At 40.9% G+C, this 24,834-nt stretch overlaps 2 protein-coding genes across 11 annotated transcripts in view; one reads left to right on the top strand and one right to left on the bottom strand.

The window, feature by feature from the left end:
- The first annotated feature begins 508 nt into the window (after positions 1-508).
- klf5b (Kruppel like factor 5b) lies at positions 509-6,414 on the top strand. Of its 3 annotated transcripts, none has more exons than XM_067516758.1 (5): positions 509-709; positions 3,059-3,989; positions 4,124-4,183; positions 4,561-4,767; positions 5,730-6,414. In XM_067516758.1, the coding sequence occupies exons 2-4, from the start codon at positions 3,071-3,073 to the stop codon at positions 4,737-4,739; spliced, it is 1,158 nt and encodes a 385-aa protein (XP_067372859.1). In that variant the 5' UTR covers positions 509-709; positions 3,059-3,070; the 3' UTR covers positions 4,740-4,767; positions 5,730-6,414. The 3 variants fall into 3 exon arrangements, with proteins under 3 accessions (XP_067372859.1, XP_067372860.1, XP_067372858.1); XM_067516759.1 differs by lacking the exon at positions 509-709 and adding an exon at positions 894-1,084; XM_067516757.1 differs by lacking the exon at positions 509-709 and adding an exon at positions 1,210-2,341.
- Positions 6,415-8,983: 2,569 nt separating this feature from the next.
- Positions 8,984-24,834, bottom strand: part of klf12b (Kruppel like factor 12b) — a 35,563-nt gene continuing 19,712 nt past the window's right edge. For all 8 annotated transcript variants that reach the window (XM_067515316.1, XM_067515323.1, XM_067515322.1 and 5 more), the window contains 4 exons: positions 24,086-24,629; positions 20,536-20,671; positions 13,673-13,830; positions 8,984-13,156 (listed from right to left, as the gene is read on the bottom strand). In XM_067515316.1, the coding sequence (XP_067371417.1) occupies positions 12,975-13,156; positions 13,673-13,830; positions 20,536-20,671; positions 24,086-24,629 (1,020 nt within the window). In that variant the 3' untranslated portion in view covers positions 8,984-12,974. The remainder of the gene's footprint in view (positions 13,157-13,672; positions 13,831-20,535; positions 20,672-24,085; positions 24,630-24,834) is intronic.

Consider the following 24,834-nt stretch of genomic DNA (forward strand, 5'->3'; position numbering starts at 1 on the left):
TTGGATGTGTAGGTTTTAAAATGTGAAAATTATATATATATATAACATTATTTGTTTAACACACAAAAAGAAGGTTAAAAATTAAATTACATTTTAAAAGGTAAAATCAGTTGCCAACTGCAAAAAACACAAACTAGGTTTAGGAGGTTTAAAAATAGTTTTGGACACACTATATAAGTAGGGCTTTTTTAAGGTTTATAGATTTTACACATGACCCCATTTAACCTCAGAGATACTCACATTTAAAATGAGTTCAGTCAAGCCTGCACTAGTTTTTTTTTTTTTCATGAGAGGACAAGAACTGCCTCAAGAGAAACATTGATGGGAGTGGCAGTAAATGTCAAATTAAAAAATCTTTACACACACAGATTTTTTAAAATGGCGTACGGTGATACTTCCTTGCCTTGTTGACACTTGTGCCAACATTGTGTCATACCTGTGTTTCCAGTTCCATCATGTTGCACTGGCTCTCTCTCTGACATGTGGTAATACCTCATAAACCTGTGTGGGGGGAAAAAATTAAATCCTGACAAGGCGATTCTGCTTTGTTAAGCTGAGGAATAAAGCTGCTGTCTGTCACTGTGATCTCAGGAGGGCTGGATGTTGGATTACGGGTTCTTATTCATTGCTGAGTCAAAGCATATTCCAGGAGAGAAAGAACCAAAGAGGTGCAGATAAAAGCACCATATGTCAAAGGACACAACAAAAGGTGAGTAAGCAGGCAGAATAAGAGGCAAATGAACGCAGCATTTGGGGCAGACTTTGGTTTATTATGGGACGGGGTTCAAACAGCTGCAGGCGGATTTAGCACAGATCATCATTGCTGAATGTAAGTATGGCACAGAGTGTATTTGAGTGAAATGTGGAGCTATTTTGATGGAACTATCCAGTGCCAGTACACTGTATGTGCGCAGGCTTCGCTGCTGGCTCAGGAATGTTGGCATCAAGTATGCAGTCCTGACAGACAGCTGCACTGCAGTGGCATTTTTAACTTGACAGTCCAGGGTCCAAGTGTGCTGCAAGCCCCAAAGAAAATCAGAAGCTACACCCGAAATTGAACTAACTTGAATAACTGTGCTGGCAGGTGAGAACACTGAGAACTGAGAGCTCAACCGTTCGAATTTTGTCCATAGATGTCTTAGGTCACACAATTTGGTCATTTGAAGAACATTTTCAAGCACTGGCTTTAATTTCATGTTTGGTTTATCACTTGTTGTAGTGGAAAGTAACTAAGTACATGTGCAGTTACATTTAGTTTGCAAATACAAGTTATTGATACAAAAATACAACAAATAAGAAGTATTTGTTGTATCATATAGGCGTTTGAAAACCTTGTTATAGCCCAGATAACTTTGTGATCCACACATACAAAATATGTAAGAGGGAATTTTGGACACTGGTGCTAACAACTGGAAAAATGTGTATGAAAAACATTGAGAATCTTTCTATTTTAGGAAATGGAACAGCCAAGACAATCATGGAGTCTCAGGTTTGAATATTTGCCTCACTTCTACTCTCAAGAACCCAGTGGGATTTTTTTTTCCAACCTTGGCGCTGGTGTACAAGAAAAAAATGACCATTCTTAAATAGGCCTACTTTTACTTAATTCCAATACTTTTACCCAAATGTGATTCTGAATGCAGTACTTTTATCTAACCCGTGCAGGGCGTGTATACTGGGAGCGTCTTATGAAGTAAGTGAGACTTGTGGCCCAGAACAAATCAAGTCATACGGAAGCGCACGAAGGTGCTCAACCTGTTCAACACGTCCCTGAGGACAACCGGTGACTCACTGACTCGCTTTATTCTAGTGCCTCAATGAACCGGCCATTTATTGACACTCGATACGTTTTTGTTCGATGCCCCTTTATCCCCCCCACGTGTTGAGTGTTGTTTCTACCCCCAGACATTTCTCTTCGTTTTACAAACCCCGTCTTCATTACACTGGGTGCATCCCGATGGCCCGGTGGTCCTGTTTATTTTGTACATGTCCAGCCCCGCCCTGCAGACGCACTGATTCCACGCACTTGCGTAATTTGACAAGCCAGCGCAAAATAGGGAGAATGAACGTTTGACAGCTGCCTCTTTGCTCGAACGGATTGTTGCGAAACAAAAGACCACACATGCTTAATTTATTTGTTAAACATTTCGGATAATTAGCCAGTAGCTCTGCTTTTATGGCCGCTGCCATAAGGAATAATGTTTGGGTCGCTCCGGGACAGGACGCGCAGCTTCTCCATAAAACAGCCGACGTGTGTGTGACAGGTGAAGATCATGGACAAGTGCTGTGTAACACGAGGGATGCCGTCCTGGGAACTTCCTCTTTTCCTGATTACACTTTGGTAGGGGATTGCATTTTTTTTTTATTTAATTTTTTTGCGTCTGCCTCAGACCATCACAGTGTTTACTGATGCCCGCGGGGTTGACGCAGAAAGATTGGGTGTTGCTGATCAAAGCAAAACTGGCTGTTTTCACGGTTAGACGCGAGCCTTAGTTTTGAAGCCAGGCCCGAGTGTTTACTCGTTGTAGCATGTACGGCTGCTGTCCCAAACCGTGACTGAAATTCTGATCTTTCGGTGTGTGTGTGTGTGTGTGTGTGTGTGGGAGGGGGGGCCGATGCTGACATTGACTCGGACTCTGGGCCGAATCGACAGCATGTGAAGCGCTGCACCCGAAAGTCGTGGGGAAGAGATGCATAGCGCCACAGAGCAAGTGGTTGTTCTAATTTCAGCCATGTATTTCCAGACAGCGTAGGCTGGTTCGTTTCAGGAGGGCGTCTGCTGCTTGTAAAGCTGGGGGGGTGGGATTGATGGCTTCTCTCGTGTGACGTGCAGGCCACACGCTATCGCACCCGTCAATGTTTTCACACTAGTTAGTTGTGGTGTTTGGGTTGTGTTGCTTTGCGCATAATGGGGAAGTCAAATAAAGTAGTGATGCGTTTAACGCCCATTACAAATCTTGTGCATTAAGTGTAAAAGAAAACGTGTCTCAGAATGAGTTTAACGGACACTTTACCATGATTGACCTGGACTTTCATCTGTTTTTTTTTTTTTTTTTAGGGGAAATCCGAGATGGACAGCTACCTGTCTCCACACCCACAGGACATAGTAAACACCAAGATGCTGTGCAGGGATGGTCCTCTGATGCTAGACACATCTTTTTCTGAGGACTTCTCTTCCCCTTACAGCGTCAACATGAGCTTGCTCCTTCCTGATGTCACATACCTGCACCCCGGCTTCTGCAGGACTATGAGACCCATCAAAACAGAGCCGTCACACTCCCTTATGCATCCCACCTGTCAGAGCACCGGGGCTCCGCCGACTCTCCCAGAATACCCGGGTGTTTTTAGTGCACCTGACGCAGCAAGCGGCAACTTTTTCATCAAGCAGGAAGTGCTAGATTACCAGGATATTCCCCTTTTTCAGCTTTTGAACTCTGATTTGGAGCAGCTTGTTCATGGATCGCAGTTGAACTCCATTCCAGTTGCTCCATTAAGCCTTCAAACTGGGAATGTCCAGACGAGCCCTGTGGAGAATCCAGCTAAACCCACAAGTGGTCCTCAGAGTGAATGTTTTCCATTTAATCGAAACTTAGGCCATCAGCAGAGACCGACCTATTTGCCACCTTCTCCACCAAACTCTGAGCCCTCTAGCCCAGAAAGGGGAAAGGAGCTCCTTCACAATCTGTCCCCACCTCCCTCTTATGAAGCCAGCGTTGCTTCTAAATTAACTTTTCACACCCATAATCCCATTGATCTGGCACAGACTTCCAGTGTCGCTCCAATTCAAAGCCCAGACCAAAATTCCACTGTCGGATTAGTCCAAAGTCCAGATGCTGCACCAGCCCAGCATTCAAGCCTGACACCGGTTCAGAAGATGCCAGGCGCTGGCCCACTGTCCCCAGTGTTGGCCCAGTCGGCTTCACTCAAATACAATCGAAGGAATAATCCTGACCTGGAGAGACGGCGGATTCACCACTGTGATGTCCCAGGTGAGGCTTCTGCTCGTTCTACAGAGCAGCACTAAAGTTGAATTTGGAGTTGTGCAGCTTTAAACCTGAAGATTTCAGCTTTCAAAGATACTATGAAAGTACTTAATGAGCTGTCTATTTTTTTTTTTTTTTAGGATGCAAGAAAGTATACACCAAGTCTTCTCATTTGAAAGCCCATCTACGGACACACACAGGTAAACTTCTCAGTGTTGCACTCGTTACTTTGGGTAAAGGTGTCGATGTTGCCAGGCAGAGAGAATGTACTTGGCCTGCAGATGCATTTTGTATGCTGACAGACCAGGGACACATCTCACTGCTGTCCAACTGCGTAAAACCTGCAGCTCTAATAATGGGGCGGAGAGAAAGACAGGACACATTGTGATTTATGGCTCACATTTGAGGTGTAGAATCATTTTTTTAATCAATTTTTGAGATAAGTAGTAACTATTCTACACATTTAAAGAATTTTATTTATTGAGGATCATTTATCAAAATATGTGCTGACTGTCTTACCAGGGTTTCATCTGCCATTTCTTTTCTATTTTTTTTCTTCTTTCTTTTCCCGCTGAAGGTGAGAAGCCTTACCAGTGCTCCTGGGATGGATGTGAATGGCGTTTCGCTCGGTCTGATGAGCTAACTCGCCATTTCAGGAAACACACCGGGGCAAAGCCTTTCCAGTGTGGGGTGTGTAACCGGTGTTTCTCCCGCTCGGACCACCTGGCACTGCACATGAAGAGACACCAGAGCTAGTTCGTGGTGGATCGCTGCTGCAAATCAGGTCAATATTATAAATAACATATCAGCAAACAGACATATTTAAAATGGGGGATTCTTCCCAAGTGGTGATACTATTAGCAGTTCTAGCCCTAAAGCTATTGTTTCTTTTACTGTAAAAATAAATGTTGTTTCCTTATTTTATTTTCGCTTGTGCCCCAATATTAGGGGACACTTCCTGAGGTGTCAGTATAAATAATGTTTAATTTTATTTTTCAAGTCTTTAACACATGAACAACTTGACAGGAAATATCAATGCACTGTTTTCAAGCTTTTTGTTGTACACCCTACATCGCTGAAATGGTAAATGGGCTTTTTAAAATGTACTTTGACAGCAAATTGCAACAGTGCAGAGGAAGGTGAAGTAAAAAGAAAGCAAAAGCATGTGGTCGAGCGTGTGTGATATGAAAAGTGAAAGAGTCGTTGTGTGAAGAAGTTGTATAAGTCCTCAAAGAGGAGGAAGAAAGACGTGAGGAGTGAAAGAATAATGGCGATGAGTGCAGTGCGCTCAGAGCTTTGCCAGAGTTATTAGAGACTCACTAAGGGTAACTTTACTCAGCGCAAAGCCAAAATCTGTACGTACAGCAAGATAGCGATTATGAGACATGTTTCACATTCATTCAGACTGCGTAATAAAGGTTCTCAGTATTTCCCCTAAAACCCAAAAATGCTAATGGACATTACAGAAAGTGGCAGGGATACGTTTAATTGGTGCTTTCTTTTTTAATTTCAGGACTTTTCTAATCACTGCATGGTTTTTTGTTTAACTACCAAAAAGGTTTAATTTATTTCAAAGGCCTTGTTTCTTCCCATTTTAGCTTCTAGAGAGTAATGTAATACTGTTTGTAAATTGTTTGTAAAAACCAAATCCTGTTGTGTTACATTGATTCCCATCTTTAATGATTTACCTTCATAAATGGCGTCTCTGAGTTTGAGATTTATTTTTTATTATTTATTTTTTTTTAGCCTTGGACTGAGCACCTGCCAGTGTGAACATCTGTGAAAGCTTTTGGTATCTTTGACCACCATCCATATTCAAACACCCTTTAGAAAGTGCCTTCAACTGCTTTTTTGGATGAATGCAAAACAAAGTTGCTTAGGGATATTTTTGTTTATCATATACTTTGCCAAATAATTTTGTATGTTGGCTACTCTTCCTCCTTCTTTCCACAATACCGTAATTTCTGTTTATGACCAAATGTATTTATATTTGAGTCTGGTTGAACAAAATTGATTTGTAATGTTTCAATAAATTGTTATCATGTATATATTTTATAATAGTTGTTTGATGATACAATCAATGGATTGTTTTGGGCTTATATAAACATTTAAAATTTGTTTTCAATTGAAGAATTTGTTCATTTTTATCTTTGACAAAGTCTACAAATTAAATACAATACTGTCTACACTGTCATCCCATCTTTCCAGCCAAGGTAGCAGCTCAGTGAAATATGTGCCAGTGAGACACACACACGCACACACACACACACACACGCACACATATTTTGACATGGCTAACACACAAAAGTGTGATAAAATCTTTTTATTCTTAGCTTCATAACATGAAGGTGCAACATAAATGTGTAAACATCTGCTATGAAGCCATGTGACTCATGATGCAAATAAATGTTTTTTTTGTTGTTGAAAATCACTATTTCTGAATGTGTGTTTTTCTTAACACCATCCGTGTGTGTTTCCACACAAATGTCCTCACTTTGTAGAAACATATTTAGCTGTTAGATTGTAAATAACTGGTAATGCTCATCTTTTTTTGTTTGGAAAGGTTCAGCAGCTTCAGCACAGTAAGATCTTACAGCTGTTCAGTGCTGTATTAAATCAGCTCACACACAACGCTTTTTGTTGAAGTACAATAGATGTGCACTTCTGTTTTGATATGAAAACTAGATCGTGTTAATATATTTTGTTCTACAAATTTGAAGTTAAAAGGTAAAACTGACATATACGTAAGCAGATAGATAATTATCTAGGATATTTGCCAAATGTCCATGATGTATATTTAATAGTTTAATATCAAGAACTTGGATCAAAAGCTGTGGCCCATTAACTACTATTCTGTTTACATGCTAATGATTTATTTGAGCCTTATCATCTGCTTTTAGACCTTCCCATTCCACTTACCACAACTGGACTGGTCCTTTATGTGGCTGGTGTTCTACATAACTCATAGAGTACAATGTGTGTATTTGAAAAAGTACTGTTTTAGCTCGTTGTGTTTGGAGTGCTGCAAGGCTCTTTATTTGTTCCCCTTTTATTTCCTGCCTATATATTTCCTGTCAGTCACATTATTTGGAAGTACAGGGTAAATTTACTGATGATACACAGCTATGTGTTCTTGTGAAGGTTCATGACAATTATGGTATTCTATTTTTACAGTAAGACGACATGCACTAATATTAGATAAGCTTACGGCATGACCATGTGACCAGAAAGATATGCTTGTTGTTCAGCGTGAAACAAACATTTACCCTGTTCATCTGTAGTGAACGACGGCAGTTATGTTGCTTTCAAAAAGAAACAGGTCAAACTCTTGGTGTAATTTTTGACTTCATTCTCTCATTTGAACATCATATTAAGGATTTTACAAGATAACTGCTCTTTTTCTTTTTTGTTCTTTGCTGATGCCAAGACATTGAATAATGCATGTGTAACGACTCGCAGGATTACAGCACGGTACTCATGTCTGGTCCACCATATTCAAGAATTAGAACCCTCCAGATGGTCCACAACACTGCCGCCAGGGTTCTTGCCAAACCTGATTGTGATCATATTACACCAATTTCTGCATTTTTCCATTGGCTTCCTATATGTGTTACAGCTCATTTTAAAGTTCTTTTGCTAATCTAATTTTTAGGTGCTTTTAAGGTTCTTTTGACTTATAACAGTTTAAATGGCACGTCACCAACATGTCTGTCAGAGTTATTATATCTATGTGTATGTTCCCATGTCAGGACTATTAACTATTGTGTGTATTTTTGGAGTTTAGAAAAAAAACAGCTTTTCTCATTAAGCCTCTCTCCCTTGAAATTATCTTCTTGTCACTATTACTCGAACACTTTGGACTCTTTTAAAATTAAGCTGAGAACCTTTTTGAATGCCGAGATATGTATTCAAATTTACCGTACTGTATACAGTGTGCTCCCAGATCCTATTTGCTGTTACATTTATTTTCTGGAACACCAACACATGCGTTTGGTTTTCAGTATTAATTATTCAGGAGCACACCCTTTCTGCAGTTGTGCAGTTCTAGGTAATCTAAGCGCATACAAGTTTACTTCTTTTGTTTTTTTGATTGCTTAACGTGAGTCATAGCGGAGCTGCTGACAAAAGGTGCCAGGACAAGCTATACAAACCAGAAAACGATGTCTGAGCTTGTCCTGACTGCAAAGGGAGCTTCCTGTGTGAATTGTTGTTCTTGCAATCTTATTTGCTTTGAACGTACTTGCACAGTATACTGTAACTTACACAATAGAGGCTGTTGTGAGTGATAAATCACACGTGTGATATACTGCACAACCGAAATGCTTAGTGGGGTGGCAATTGGACCCTTGTTATTGTAATCATCTGATCCTTTGCTGGCTGACAGAAACATTCATCCAAATCCAGTCATAATAGAGCGCAGTACAGGATGTACTGTGCGTTTTCGTGCAAGTGCAACCTGTTCTCGGTAAATGTGTTCAATACAGGCTGTGTTAAATCATACAGTGCCAGGTGCTAAAATGCCCGTCTCTGACAGTACCACTGTAGATATTAACTACAAAGCAATATGCTATTAGACAGACACCAGGGATTTACTGAGAGGTTCAAATAAAGCTAATTTATACATTTATAAAAGATACTTCTGATCAGTTTTATGGTTGTGTAAGCCTTGAATTGTGATTTAATCATGATGATAATTATTTATTAATATATATATATAGATAGATAGATAGATATTTTTAAAGAGGATCTGTACTGTTCTTTTATGTTTTATGTTGCGCAATTTGTGGATGTACCAGCTTTTATTTTTCCGTCTCCATGTTTTAATCAACAGTGCTCTGTGTACAAGATACTCTACTATATTTCAGCTATCATTTAAAATGGCCATGATTAGGTTTCTGAATGCCAGTGAATGTGAGTACAGTACTCAGATGTCTAAGTGTCATTGAAACCACATACCAGCCGTTTCAGTCATAGATGGCAACTAGTTCCACACCAGTCTGTTACATACAAAATGCAACTTTATTAACCTTCATGCCTCCATTCATATTAATATACATGTATATGTTGTAATTTCACAGCTCCATCCATATGAAAAATACAGAGAAAAGGCAAAAACACTGACTGGATACTTAAACAACTCTTGGAGGAAAGAAGTGTAACAGAAAAAAAAAGGACACCTGTTTTTGAAGTTTTGAAAAATATCAGGATTAAAAATGTCTTTTACAGATGTGGAATTCCATGAACAGAATCTCCCTTTTGAAGCGATGCTGAGCAATATCACAATATTTTTTTCTTACGGTAAGAATGAAATAATCTGAATATATTTACACTACACTCACTTTACATAAATACAGGAACAACAATTACTGTACGTAATTTTAGCAAACTTGAAACATAGGTATTTGCTTCACTACTTAAATTTTCAAAATCAGGAAATCAAAACAGATGTTACACGGAAAGTAAAATAGATATTGAACTGAAAGATCAGTTTTCATAAACAAAGGCATCACTCTATAGCTGGAATCTCAGCCACCAGGGTCTTTTCCCTATGGCTTTAAGATTCTTCATTATCTTCCATGGAATCACACTCTTGAAATAATGTGCTGAAGCTAAAACATCTAGAGGCTTTTGTAACTCAGTTTTGTTCCCCTTAGAGGAAGTGACTTATTGCAAGCAAAGTAATAATGTGTGCTATAAACAGCCTGTGAAGGTGTTATGGGAGGATGCTGCATTTGACACAATGGCGTAAGGCTCAGTGCGAAAAGAAAGTTAAACATTAGAGGTCCGACTTGCATAATGTTGTCTGTGCTTTTTGCTTTCTCTCCAAAATCCATGATTTGTCATTTGAAATTGATTAATTTTAGCACACATGTTGAAACCCAAAGTCTGCATTGAGCAGTTGATATTACAAGTTTTGTGATATGAGGCACTATTTTTTTTATTATTGCATAACTTTGACCCTGGTTACCGTTACAAAATTATGCTTTCAAATGAGGAAAGTAATGCTGAAGGGAAATACAATACACCCTGTCCTGTGGAGACACCATCTTCAAGTCTAATTAAATTTGTCTTAAAAACTGGTGCATTAAGGCATGCAACGTCATGTACTAAATACCAGTGTGAGCGTGTGTTGTTGATATGTGCTTGATCAATATAACCTCTTGTCCAGGTAAAGCAAAATAGCAACACAGGGAATCGAGTACCTTAATACGGTCAATGTATATAAATTACTTTTGATTAGAAAACACTGGTTCAGCCTTGGGAATAAAAATGATTTGATCGTGAACTTATTTAAACACAACTCCCCCCCCCCCACAAAAAAAAAAAAACCAAACAAAAATCAGCTCTTTTATAACACCACATATGATCATTTACACGATGAATACCATTAGCCCCATTTCACTGTATATCAAATTAGATAAATTACAGTCTCTGAAAAAGACTTTACATGTATAAATGTATTTCCTGCATCTACTAATCAAAAGCCCTATTTTTCCGATGTATGTACAGGCTGTAGAACTTTGTAATAAGTTTTCTCTTTCACTATCACATATATTACAACATTTCAAAAGATGCTTTTTACAGAAGAAAAAAAGAGTTATATGCAATGACGAAGTGCCCCTCAATCATAAAATGTTCTTATACATTATATGGATGATAAAATATGATGATTATTTGTTTATAAATTGACATCTGAAATAAAATAATTTGAAAATCATACTAATAAACAAACAAGGTGCTGATATGCTTTAACCAAAAATGATAATACGACTAGGTGTAATGAGACTGTGCACAAACAATACACATAAATAACGATAGCATACATTAACGTTACATCAAAGGGGTGTCACATATAGTGGGTGCACGCGTGGAACTGACTTCCTGGATTTGGTTGCTTACTGAAAGTGAGGACACTGAACACGAGCGTGCGGGTGTGTGTGGTCCTGTATGTGTCTTAAGTGTGGGGTGTTCAAGGTGGCACTATCAAACAGGTTACCATTTCCTTTCACTGGCTTTGATCCAATAAATACATTTAGCAGCGCTATCAAATAATATGGGTTGGCCTGGTACTCTGAGTTTGTGTCTGCTGCTTTTACACAGAATACTGTAAGAGCATGGGAAATACCTGCAAAAATGTCTGTTATTATGACTATAAAAATACTTTTCCAATTAAAATTCCTTATTAAAGGTGAGTGATACATACAGTAATCAATTCATGTTTGTAAAACAGCATGTGTCTTTAATAGTTGAACTCTCTACGCATATGTAATTCCTCCATTTTTTCAGCACTTTATAAAGCCAAATCTCAGGTAAGTCAGGTAAATTAACATAATCTGGTCTGAGGTTATAACATTTCAAGTGACTTCCTGTATTTCAGATGAACACACACACACACACACACACAAACACAAAAACATTCAGAGTAACTCACTAACTGAGACACATCAGATTAGAGCCTTGTGCTGGAGCTACAAACCAATCAGTAACAGAGAGGAGTCATGGTACAGAGTGAGGAGCTGGCCCAGCTAGAAACGCGTCCTCAGATAATGACATCAGCAAACAGAGCAAAGAGGAGGTGGTCGTTGCTTCTCATCGCTTTGTGCAGAATGTATTGCTCTTCTGTATTGTACTTTAGGTACCATGCTATCCCAGGAAAGCTAAAGCCAGTGTCAGTGTCAGCTTATGGTCAAGTGCTGCTGTGCAAAACCACAACACAACTGTCAAACCCAGCTGAGAAAAAAGAGAAAGTTTTAAAAAAAAGGGATCTATCAGGACAGAATGAAAACATGAGTCTATAAGGTGCCTCTATAATTTTTTTTTTTCCACATACTAGAAATCTCCTCTGATTGTTTCAAAAGTCACTGTACATGAGGGGTTGTATTTTTCTGAGTCAAACATAAGCAACAAGCAGGCATAAAAAAAAGAAGCAAGATTCTATAAACAAAACGCTGTCATACTGAAAAGTATATTCATCCTTTAAGATTGCACTTTACTGATTGCTAATCACAGCACAAAATCCACCAAAAATATTTTTTTTTTAGAGAAATGCTTTCAAGAGGCTCAACATAAAGAACAGCACTGATGAGAAATAGGGTTTATCTGGCTCTGCGGATGAGTCAAAAAACGGTTCTGTTTCTTTGCTGGTGTGATGATATGCGTGTCTATTTGTCCTGAATGAAATAAAGCAGTGGAAGTGTTGATGAGGTTGATCCATTCAGGCTGTGGTTAATTGAGCCATGCTTATTATTGTTTGCTGGCAATGGCAATAGTGAAAGTCCAGGCGTCTTTTAGCTTCTATGTGGCTTGCAGCTGAAGCCACAGTGACACAACACTCTGTGATGCAATGCTGCACTCTGCTGGTCCCAAATCAGACTCACAGGGAGGCGCAAGGAAACAATACTGCCTGTAATTCCAACTAGGCCCAAGTCCTTTGCTGTAATCCAGTCCAGGCCTATCTTCCGTCTGCTCACACAGAGTATCCGTTCATAACAATGGGGTCTTTCACATTATGAATGCTGGAAAAAGCAGCCATTTGAATGGTACTGAAAAGAAAAGATACCAAAAAAAAAAGACAGTTGCGATTGCATTTTATGTACTTTTCTTCCAAATAAAGAGTGCGAGTTCATCTTAAAAATCAAGGTGAAACATTTACGAACAGTGCTGCAAAAGACAGTTCCCTATCATACTCCAACAATGACAAAAAGAGATCCTGCCATCTATTCCGTCTTTACAAAGAGGGTCCAGAAGTGACCCTGTTTTGTGCTCCACAAGCTCTGTGCACCTCTCCATCTTCCCTCCTTACAAGTGATAAGAGAGCGCTCGTGTGTGTGTGTGTGTGTGTGTGAGCGTGTGTGTGTGTGTGTTTGAGAGAGAGAGACTCTATGCATGTGTATGTGTGTCCGTCCAGGCCAGCTGAAAAACATTCACAGGGGAGATCCCGCTCCCAAGGCTGACTGTGTCTGCGTGTCTGTTCCATTGATCTCGCCTCATTCACACCAGCATGTGTCTCCGCCGGTGCAGGGCCAAGTGGTCAGATCTGGAGAAGCTGCGGTCACAGTCTGCACACTTGAAGGGCTTCACCCCCGTGTGTTTTCTGTAATGCCTCGTCAACTCATCGGAGCGGGCGAACTTCCACGTGCAGCCGTCCCAGGTGCATTTGTATGGCTTTTCCCCTGGAGAGGAGGAGAGAAAACGCAGTGTACGTTCAGTGGCCGGACACTGGCTACTATCCATATAATGACTTAAGCAGCTAGTGGCCATGACATCATACGAATCCAATACGTCCGACACACATTTTCACATTTTCTTCCATTCATTTCTGGAAAGTGTAAAAGCCATCACCATGGACATCACGTCTGCATTACTTTGTTGGCGTTTACATTATAGTGGCATGTTGTTGTACAGCACGTTAAGTCATAATAATAATGCTAAAAAAGTCTTTATCCCTATCAATATTCTTGCTTCTAGAATTGAATGTGAATTCTCCATTTTTTTGTGTTTTTGTGCTCAAATTGCTGCCGCCTTCTTATTGATTTGGGATTGAAGCTCTGTCCACATAAAATCCAAATATGCAAACTCCTCAAAAACACATAGACTGGAAAATAGTCTGGTTCTTCCTAAGCATTTAACCTCCAACATTGTTGGACACTTTGAGCAGACACAACAGTAAAATAAAAGCACATACTGACCCGTATGTGTCCTCCGGTGTGCTTTTAAATGGGAGCTCTTGGTGTACACCTTATTGCAGCCCTCAAAGTCACATCTATGGATTCTCCTCTTCTTGGAATCTGGTGACTCTGACCTCCGGGGGCGCCGTATACTGTCAATACTGAACGGAGACATGGAACTGCAATAAAAGCAAACATAAAAACATAAGCAGATTATGATGAAAACCTACAGTATAATACATATATATTCTGAGCAGGTTTTGAATATATGAAAGAGTTGAAAAATGACAACTGACAGAATAAAGTTTAAAAAAATTTGCATTATAAACACAAAAAAACTTCACTGTTGACCCACACTGAATATACCACACTTATACACAAACACAATTGGGGTGTTGCACAAAGCTGCAAAAAATATAAGACACTGGCTGTAAGAAACATTTTATTTTTGTTTTATTTAGGTTTAACTGCAATATTAAATTTGCTTTTTTCTGTATTTATTTGAAGTTTGTAAAACTTTATGAAACACTTCTACAATAACTAACACTTTATAATTACAATATGTGAACTGTATATCTGCTGTTTTAAGATTTTGAAATAAACTGTTTTCATGTTATAAATGTTAATAAACCAGTTTATTAAAAGAATAAAAATCAGACTGTTTCATTTGTGTCAGCATACAATGGGTCATTAATCAAAGACTGTAGTGTCGGGAGCTTGTTCCAAACTATGAGTTGTTGATGTGAACATGAGATATACATTGGTGCATCAAAAGGAGCTTAGAAACTCAGTCCAGTGTAAAATGTATCATTTCATATCCTGCTGATATAAAAGTGTCAAATATGGTAATTTCCCCGTAAACTGTTGTACACACTGTGTAAACACTAAATATTAGTATATTCGGAAGCGTTCAGACAGTAGCTTTGCCAGCAGGTGGCAATGCTGCACTGGTGCAGAGTGACTCAGAGAAAGTGAAGGAGGCAGGAGGGCTGGTATCCTTCTGCTCACATACGTTCATCAATCAAAGGTGGAAAGTGTTTTATTTCTCATTGCTGTTCAGTGAGGTTAATGACTCTCGAGCTATTTCTACCATCAATACATTTTGGCACAACATTTCCTCTCCAATAACTAGTCAATATCAATGTTGATTATATAATTTGTCACTGCTAACAGGAAACCTTGTAGCGCTGTGTGTGTGTGTGTGTGACATATTACTGTTTGTGCTGTTATTTGCAGTGTAGTTGAATATCTTTGATAAATCTATATTTGCTTACATTTCACTTCTCTGAATTTAATGTTAGTATTAAAGTGCAAAGATAGACATCCAGGAAGTAACAAAAACAGGGCTGGGCTGTGGTCAGACATTCATGTTTCACCAATGATTGACGACACATGACTGCTGCACACACACAAACACGCTCACAGAGACAGACATACACACGCACACACTGGACTGGCAAGTCCAAGGACAGAAGGACAGGACAGAAAGCAAGAACATCTCTGTTTACTAGAGGGGAGGAGTAACAGGGCTCCCTGAGCAGTGGAGGAGAACAGATTTTCTTTTAGTTCTCATGTTGTGGATATTGAGAAAAAGGTAAGATGGTGAAAGAGGAAAGGGGCGGAGGGATAGTATGAGACAACCAGACACGGTCATGTTAGAGGGATTCGAAAGAGGAGCACGGGTTCCCAGACAGGCCCTGCAGTGAACTGTCTCAACGTCACACACACACACACACGCACACACACAACCCACTTCCTGTCTCTCTGTGTTGCACCGAAGCATGAATTGTCAAACGCAGACTCAGTTATATTTGTGCAATCAAGAGACAGGCATGCAGTACACAGAGGCTACACAAATACAGAAAAACACACACAGATCACCTGTTGCTCTTGGCTTGATGCCAATCTGAAACAGTACAGGAAATGAGCACATGGGTCAAATATGAAGTGAACTCCAACTCCCCCCCCCCCCCCCCCCCCCTCCCCTCGTTTCTCGGCCTCGTTTTATCGCTTGTTTGCTCTCTCTACTGTATCACGCTGCAGTTAGATCTCGAAATCTGACATTCAGACAAAGATGACGAGAGGAGGCCGACTGGACTGAAAAAAATTACCAGGACCTCTACTGATCTAACAGAGAAATGCAGACAAGTATCTAGAATCTGAGGTGTGTGTGTGTGTGTGTGTGTGTGTGTGTGTGTGTGTGTGTGTGTGTGTGTCCAGAAAAAAGGAGAGGCAGGATTTGCAGTGGAAACACTCTCTGCTCAGCCATTGAGCAGATGAGGCTGATGTTTACATTCTGACTTCATCCATGAAGTGACTCCATGATTATGATACAATGTCGGAAGGTCTGAGTATAACAGCTTTTAAAACAAAGACCATTTGACAACTCATTACTCATTATACATTTATCTATAAATTAGTGGCTTATTTTTTTCCCTCTGGGGGCAATTCTCTCCATTTCAAAAGCCCGGGGGGACAGACTCTAATCTACTGCTTCTGATAAAGGTTTTGTGCTTTCCAGACTTTATTTGAGGACTGTAACAGAATTCAGGAAAATAAATGAAACAAATAATAAAAAAATGTCAAAAAGAAATAATATAGAAGTAAAGTCAATAGGTCTAAACTGCTGCAGTTTATCCACCAGTATCCTATATGAAGAAAAATTGGCTAGCTTCATCTTTAAACCCAACTAATGCGTCAGATAATTTAATGAACTCAATGTAGCCTGTTAGTCGTAGCCCTAAACGCAAGCAGCAATTTCAAGAGTTTATCTGCTGAATTATTAAATATTTTCATATTTTCAATGCAGTTGTAAGTACAGTATTATCATGGTTCTGTGTGGGCTGAGAAAAAAAAAAATCAGTCACTACTGTTCTATTTTGCTTCCCTCCAGAGAGATGCTACTAGCAGTGTAAGTTGCTATTTTTATCAGCAGACTTACTGTATGTGTACATAGATAGTAAAAGATCACTGCACTAAATTGGTGCATTTGAACCAGCAAAATCAATGTCCAACTGATTGACGGCGATAAAAAGTAGTTTCATATATTATTACAGCAGAGGAACGTTATGTTTAGACACTTTTATCAAGAGCTGAGCGGAAGGACTTTCTCAAATAAACAAAGAAATCAGAGAAAAGTTGGGAATATTATGCATTTGTTCTTATAAACAATATGCTGTCACTGTCTTGGAGTTGGGACAAGGTTTAAAATGTAAATATTGAGTCGTGCCATAAGTGTCCCAACCTTTTCCATAAATGGGACTTTTATCTTAATACTGTATCTCCATCTGTATGTACTGTAGTTTTGTGTGAGACTTCATTTTCTCATGTGACGTCAAGTCACATTGACACTGCGTTTAACCCCGTGTCAGCGTGCCATGGCGGCTGTGTGAACGTGTCAGTTTGGGTATCCCAAAGCGAGAAGAGAGAAGCAGGAAGTACAGCTGAGAACAGTTTCAAACGGAGCTGATCTCTGTTTTAGTTCCTTTGTTTACCCCTTTATTCCCTGCTTCATCCGCTGCTCTGAGTGAGCACGACAGAGAGAGCGAGACACACACGGAGAGGAGCACTGTGTGTATGTGTGTCACCTGTAGCAGGGGTTTCCCACAATGCAAACACAATACATATTTTTCTAACTTCTCATAGGAAACAAGGTCACAACAACAATTTCAACTAGGCAACGGCTACATGGCTCCTAAACAGACCTACAGCCAGAGTGGAGTTATTAACAAAACAGGAAGGAGTGTGTGTGTGTGTGTGTGTGTGTGTGTGTGTGTGTGTGTGTGTGTGTGTGTGTGTGTGTGTGTCTGTGTGTGTGTGTGTGGAAGCCTGCCCATCGGGCATTCCTGTACCTGTTCGAGAATACAAACCCTCACCTTCCCTGGATCCTCGGCCTCCACCTCTGCTCTGCTCCATAGACCTCAGGTCCTTGGAGACCAGCCAGGCTACAGCAGAGACAACCGATCCAAACCCCTGCCCCCATGCCCCCATGCCCCCAACACACACACCCACACCTTCTATCACTCTCTTCTCTCTGTGTGTCTTTCTCTCTTTCCCTCGTGCTCTCCCACAATAGCCTTTCCACTGGTCCCCAGGGAAACGCATGAATATGGAAAAGGCTGGCCAAGAAGCACATGACACACACACACACACACTTTCTCTCTATCTCACTTTTTCCTTTCACTCATTTATTTATACATGGATACCTGGATTGGAGGCTGCAGGCACTCCTATCCTCCGCCCTTACACTTCTTCTGCCTGATGCTCTCTGGATGACTGCTTGCGTAAATATGGATACGAAATTACATAAAGCACTTCCGTCTACACTCCCATGTTTAAATCAAAAGAAAAGATACAGAGCAACACAACAGAGTGGCATGTTTCAAAGAAGTACTCTCAGCTTCTGTTGCAGTACAGATGTCCACAGAGCGCATGTGTTGTGTCAATACAGAATGCACAGTCTTCCTCTGTGCGGCCAAACCAGCATGTAACTCAAGAAGACTACAGATTGCTTTGTTTTTCCCAGACAAACATGCAAGTCTGTGTTCCTGTTGACAATGGCTGACCTCCTTCTGGAACCAGCTGTTCTGTCCACTGTGCAGAATCACATGCATGCATACAGTACCAACCCATCCACCGGAGGATTAATACTTACAGACGTGCATGCATGCTTATTCACAAGTGCCGTCACATACGCAGGAGTACAGTCTCCACACAGCACAGTCTGCACTTTGCAAACAGAGAACTGAATGTGTGGGCAGGCCTGGCAGGGCATTGCTAAGCCTGGCTGGTGATTTATCTCAATAGTGAAAGCTTGGGCAGTGAAAGGTTTGGTCCTGCCAACCTCTGTTCTCTTCTGACCACCCAGTGCCCACGTGTGGCACTCAGGGGCACGCCTGTCCCTTTCAATAACCTCCACCGAAACCTGAGTCTGCCAGGGAGTGTCTGCGAGTGTGTGTTTGTGAGCCTGTGTCTTCTCTGGAAGAAGCCAACCTCTACTTGTGCCACTGAACAAGGACGGTCACAATAAAGTTTGCTACCACAATGTGTTGCACACAGTGCCACCACAATAATTAATTCAGCTTTATTACTGGAACACTAACGAACAATACAATATCACACTGTCGACCACATAAGATGCAGCATTTCGATGAAAACACACCCGGTTGAGGTTGGGCTACTGTCAGCCTCCACCTTCTTAAAGTTCCTACATCGTTAGCAGGATTCACAAAGTCCTGGAATACTTTTCTTACACTCAGTCTAAAAAAAAAAAAGCCCTATGGTCATTAACTTGAGTCAGGCCGGGGCTGCTAGTTATAACTGTTTTAGGTTTATGGGTGTCAGAGGGGGGAGGGCGAGGCAGAGCCGAACGCTTCTCTGCATCTGATTTTGTGATTCGCATCAGAATACTGTACGCTGCCTTTTGCTGGAGAGGAAAGTCTTTTCATTCAACACAGATGGACTCGCACCACAGGAGTTGCGATGTCTGTACACCGAACAGGATATAAAGTATGTCTGAGCCATATGCAGTCAGGGATATAGATGCACACCCACGCACATACATCCAAATGTGGAAGATCAGCTACAAAAGTACAGAAATGCACTGCACTATTGTATGTCTCACACCAGGTTGATATGTAAAAGATGCTCCCACTTATGAGCGCACGCATTTTAGACCTCTGCACTGTAATATTTGTCAGACTTTAGATGTTTTTGTTACTTTTCACTTGAGTTTTGTACAGTTCTATATTATCAAACAGTCCTAGTTTACATAGTAAATGTTCTTTTTAGTTTACGTCTTGCTACCTCAGTGAAGAATAACTAACGGCAAAGGAAAAGTTACTAACAAGCCTGGGATCCTTTCAGTTGTTACAATACTTCGAAGAAACAGTAATGGCAATGTTTGCAATTTCTAGGTTTTCTGCATTAAGTGGTTATGAATATGATCCGATCGTCATCAAAGTCATAAATATTGCTATACACAATATTTGTGAGCTGATTAAACACAAACAGCCGTGATTATTCATGACTTTATTGAACAGACCAATTAAAAATACAAAGTGATGGTAATGTCAGGGGGTCTGTCTGCAGGCTGGGCGATGCAGGAGGATAATGAGCCTAAACACTGAAGCAAATCTACTACAGAATGGCCTTGGAACCACAAAATCCACCTTTTGGAGTGCCCTAGTTAGAGCCCAGGCCTCGACCCAACAGAGGTCCTACAGAAATAAAGAGAGCCGTTCACACCAGACTTCCTAAGAAAATGGCTGAGCTGTAAGGAACAATGATTTCTCCGTAACATTGTGCGGCTCTAATCCACAGCTACAGGAAGCACTTGCTGGAGGTTGCTGCTGCCAAAGGTGGTTCAACCGGTTAATAAATCCTTGTTTCCATTACTTCTTCCACGAGCAGTTTGTATGTTTAATGGGTGCATTCAGTAAAGACATGCAAGATCGTTATTGTATTTGATTGGGAAATATTGTGTTTGTTAAAATTTGTGATCCGATCACATTCCATGACCAATTTATGCAGAAAAGCAACCTTTTTTTGGGACTCTAGATTCTGCCTTTGTGAAACGCAGTCTGTTAGTGATATTGTATAGCAGTTTCATGTTCATTTCTTTAAAATTTGGTTGGTGAGTAATTATAAGGTGCTCTATCCATGTACTGAAAATACTCCCTCTGCGAAAGTTGAACTTCAACAGAGAAAGAAACTTCAACAGAAACAAGTTGCCAAACATTTACCTGAGACATGAAACTGAACAAAAAAACAAACAAAAAAACAGCATAAGACAGACATGACAGAAAAATGCTTTTGAGAGCTGCTACTGTTAGTAGAAAACTTCAACATTTCACACACACGCACATAAAGATCGCGGTACTCACTCTTGAACAGCACGAGCTATAGACAGCGCAGTGGAGCCCGTCTCATTAACACTGTCCAAGGTCACGTTTGGCAGGTCGTCGTCATCACTGTCACTTTTGATCTGTCTTGGCGACAGGCCGTTGGGGTCTGTGTGTGCTGTGAGGACGAGACACAGACACGGGAGTCAGACACATGACACTGGAGCAGGCCTGGAAACTTATAAGGCATATCACATTCTGTGTGTTGGAAAGTATGTCTAATTCTAATGAGGTGATGGCCACTATACATTGTTATTTCATCTATGAGTCTATGACAATATGTACTTTTTATTGCCATCGGTGCATAAAGTCTTTTCATATATATTTGTATGTGTATATACTTTTGTGTGTGTGTGTGTGTGTGTGTGTGTGTGTGTGTGTGTGTGTGTGTGTGTGTGTGTGTGTGTGTGTGTGTGTGTGTGTGTGTGTGTGTATTATAGCATTAATGAAATAGCCAGATTTGTAGATTTTGCAGATTTTTTCGATCATGAGATGCCAATACAACAAATTTCTCTATTTGAACACAGAACAGCCAAGCATGACACAGTTCCCAGTAGTTAAATACTCAGAGAAAAGCATGTAAAGTCACACGCTCACACACACACACACACACACACACACACACACAAGCTCACACACACATATTCTTTATCAGCCCACATACATAGAGATAAGGAGCAGGGTGGGGGATTGTTGGGCGTTTTTTGTTTTCTCTGAACAGTTACTTCGAACAGCTAAGCATTTGTTACTGTGTATGTGTGTGAGAGAGAGTGTGAGAGAATAGAGAATACGCCCAAGTTAAAAGTACATATGCATAAATTAATGTAACACTGCTGGACACCCGCTCTCTTGCTCTCTCTCTCTCTCTCCCTCTCTCTGTCCTCCTACTCATGTAAGTGACTAAAATCACATTCATGACAAAAACAAATGTTCAGGTGAAAACCCTGAAGACAACACAACAGTCTAAAACCCACTAACTCCATCTATTCTCTGTTGTTATATTTTCACAGAACCTGGCTTTGTCCCTTTTCACAGACAACAGCAGAAGAACATGTCTGACTGCAGAGCATTTACAAAGACCCTCTGAACCAACGAGCACTGGGGTCTCTGACTCTTTAGCTACATGACAAAGTGTCATCTATTACATGTGACCATTCTGTGCTTTCTGTCTGAATGAACACAGGCAATGAATATCTTAGATAAGTCAGGAAAAACATTTTAAGACTACTTCCCAAAGAAAAGTTGTTGCAAATCTACAGCAGGAGATGAAACACTGATAAAGTAATAAAAAAGAATAATAAAGAATATTCAACACAGACACTAAACAGCTACGATTTTACAATAGCCATTCCCATCATACATTTTCCACTGACTTCTGTAATATTCCAGTCTACTGTACACCTGGTCCTTTTATATGCTATCAGGACTTCACCTCCTCTGCCCTCTGAGCCGAGACTGTGGCCATAATGGCCCATAATAAGGGTCTAGAGCTAGGAGCAGACATGGTGTTATTACGGCGGGGGGAGTGGCGGTGGTGGGGACTCAGGAATAATGCTGTAAATCTGCTGGAGCTTTTGCTTTTAAAGGTTTCTAACTGTTGTCGCAAACTAAGACATGCAGAGTGGTCACCAGCTCGCCTACCCTGTGGAAAACCTGTAATTAGTTCGAAATGCATCATGTGTTGGAAAGGGGTATTTTGAGCGAGGGACACAAAGGAGGAGTGGTGGAGAGGTGGGCAGAGCACCGGATTTCTTTCTTTCTCTCCTGTTGTTTCCAGTCAAGCCCTGTTTCCATGGCAACCTCCTGCCGGAGACAGGGAGACAGCAGTGAAAGGAAGGGTACCCGCCCTCTCTTAAAGAGGATGACCAACCTGTGTTTGTGTGTGTGTTTGTGCGGGTGCATGTGTGAGAGTGGAAAGGTGTGTTTTTGTATCTACGCTGAGAGCTTCAATAAGCATATTAAACTTCACGTGGGGCTCAGTTTGTCACTGTGACTGTCCTGGTGTCAACAACTTATTTGTTCCGCCACCAACCAAAAGTAGCAGCTGAAAAAGGAAAAAAGTCCTCATAATACAGGACCAGAAAATCCACTCATAACCAAAGAGCAATGAGGTGTCTTGTACCACATCGGTTTTAATTTCACTTTGGGAAATTTTATGTAAATGTTCTCACCAACTCACAGAAAGTTCAATTAAATGCTAAATGCTCTGTTTTTCTGCTTTTTGGTACCTCATTAAAATTGACTGTATCCACCACACCCAACACTCATTCAGCCCGTTTCTTTTGTGTTTGCTGCCTCCGGAGCTGGCCAGAACTGATGCTGGACTGTGTATATGTGCATTCGTGTGTTTGTGTAAGTGCCACCCATCCTCGATAGCTATCCACACCCTCTTATGCAAGTCTTGTTTTTCCTGCCCTTGCTTCTTTCCTCTCCTCGGGAGCAGACATTCAGCGTTTAAAAACGCCCATCTCTGAGGACCACCACACCCAGACGGCCGAGTGTCTGTCTGAGCACATACTCTAATTACACATCTCGGTTTGTTTGCTTGCACAGTACATTAAGTGCACGCATGGCTTTATGCAAGTGTGTCTGTCCATCCTGCAGGGAGGGGCGATATGTGACATCCTTAACAGCCAACAGTTGCCGTGTGTGCAGCTCACAGAAACACCTACAGTAGTCTCACTCCTAGTGGTTGGCAGTAAAACCACACCCAGAAAGGAAACCAATAACACACTTCAGACCGGGACACTGAGTTCCAACAGATGTTTGTAACAAGTGGTGTGGCTCTGGTTACCTGTACCATCGAAGACAGTCACGCAAAGACAGCCTTTCAACCTGTAAACCTCATCTTCACTCTGTAAGGATAACATTATCGTCTGGGCTGAAGTCTCTAAAAGCATATACACACAGAGTCAGCTATTACTGCACTGTGTCTGCAAGTGCTTTAACTAAAGACAGCACCGGACATCGTGGCCAGACAAATACACAACTATATCCAGATTGTTATTGGAAAGGCTCATGCAACATCACACTGCACTGCAGACAGTTCCACAGTCCCTAATGGACCCGTTCGTTTTATCTCTTACCTTTTTAGATGTAAAACAAATGTGGACTCATTTTATCCCGTTTCTGAAAGGTTCCTAATAAGGGTTTTTAGAGGTTTCATAATTATATATTTGATTATTTTGGGGATAATTGTTTTCTATTTAATATTTCTCAGTAGGTGGAGCAACTGTCTATAAAAGCTGGAGACTAGATGTTCTCGGGAGACACATCAGACAGCAAATATTGTTATAATAAAAAAATATATATATACACAAAATCATGAGGCAGGTACACAAAGTCTGAATCATGTATCATTTGTATCATATGTATCATATCATTTCCTTTACAAGTATGAAATTACTTGAATAATTTCTGAAAATTATTATTGAGAAACTGTATGTTTCTAAAGAAAAATAATAAAAGATGATTAGAAAAAACCCAAAATAAACAAAGCCCGTCAGGTGAATGGGGTCATATTTGGTCTCACCTTTACTCTGGCTTTTGGCCTCATCCAGCAGAGGTAGCATGATGGCGTTGTTGAGGCTGGAGGGTGATCGAACGGCAGTGGTGTACATGAGGGGCAGTGACTGTACCACAACTGGGATGCGGTGGACATGGCTCGCCAGCTTCCCTGCTCCCTGCAGGCTAAGAGGACTGGACGGAGGCGGCGGCACAGAGTGCAGGATGTGCAAATATGGCTGACCTCTCACCCCGGTGCCGGGGGCAACCAGAGAGCCTGGTGTGAGCACCGACGAGGCTGAGGTGATAACTGATGGAGAGGAGGAGGAAGATGACGAAGACAGAGATGACGGCGAGAAAGCGGATCTGAGGGGTGACGACGATGAGATTGTGTTGGTGGGGATGGTGGACGAAGAGGGGGGGCGGGGTTTGTTGATTGACAGATCAACAGGCTCGGTCTGTGTGTGGAAGTGCGGGTCGTGAGCGAGCAGGTCTTCTGGAGGTTCTGGTTTTACTCTGCTGAGGAAGAAAGGGACGCTGTCCATCGCAGAATAAGGGCGCACTTTAGGTGACTGTGGGAGCAAAAGAAACACTGCTGTTAGTTTTTCCTTAAGCTAATGCTTTTGTGTCATTTTAATGTCTTAGAAATGCATAATTTATGTGTCTACTACCATCCTTAAATAATCTGAACACATTGAGCAGCCAAGAAGAGATACATTGTAAATATTCAGCTTCACAAACAATGACACCACGTGACAGAGATGATAGGAATGGTCT

This window comes from Channa argus, chromosome 9 (assembly GCF_033026475.1).
Source record: "Channa argus isolate prfri chromosome 9, Channa argus male v1.0, whole genome shotgun sequence".
Taxonomy (NCBI): domain Eukaryota; kingdom Metazoa; phylum Chordata; class Actinopteri; order Anabantiformes; family Channidae; genus Channa; species Channa argus.

What these genes read in the sequence shown, in the direction of transcription:
- klf5b (XM_067516757.1), top strand. Translation starts at nt 2,177, where the DNA reads ATGGCCGCTGCCATAAGGAATAATGTTTGGGTCGCTCCGGGACAGGAC. An exon ending in CTTTTCCTGATTACACTTTG is followed by an intron (nt 2,342 to 3,058) that starts GTAGGGGATTGC and finishes TTTTTTTTTTAG; the next exon opens with GGGAAATCCGAGATGGACAG. An exon ending in CCATCTACGGACACACACAG is followed by an intron (nt 4,184 to 4,560) that starts GTAAACTTCTCA and finishes TTCCCGCTGAAG; the next exon opens with GTGAGAAGCCTTACCAGTGC.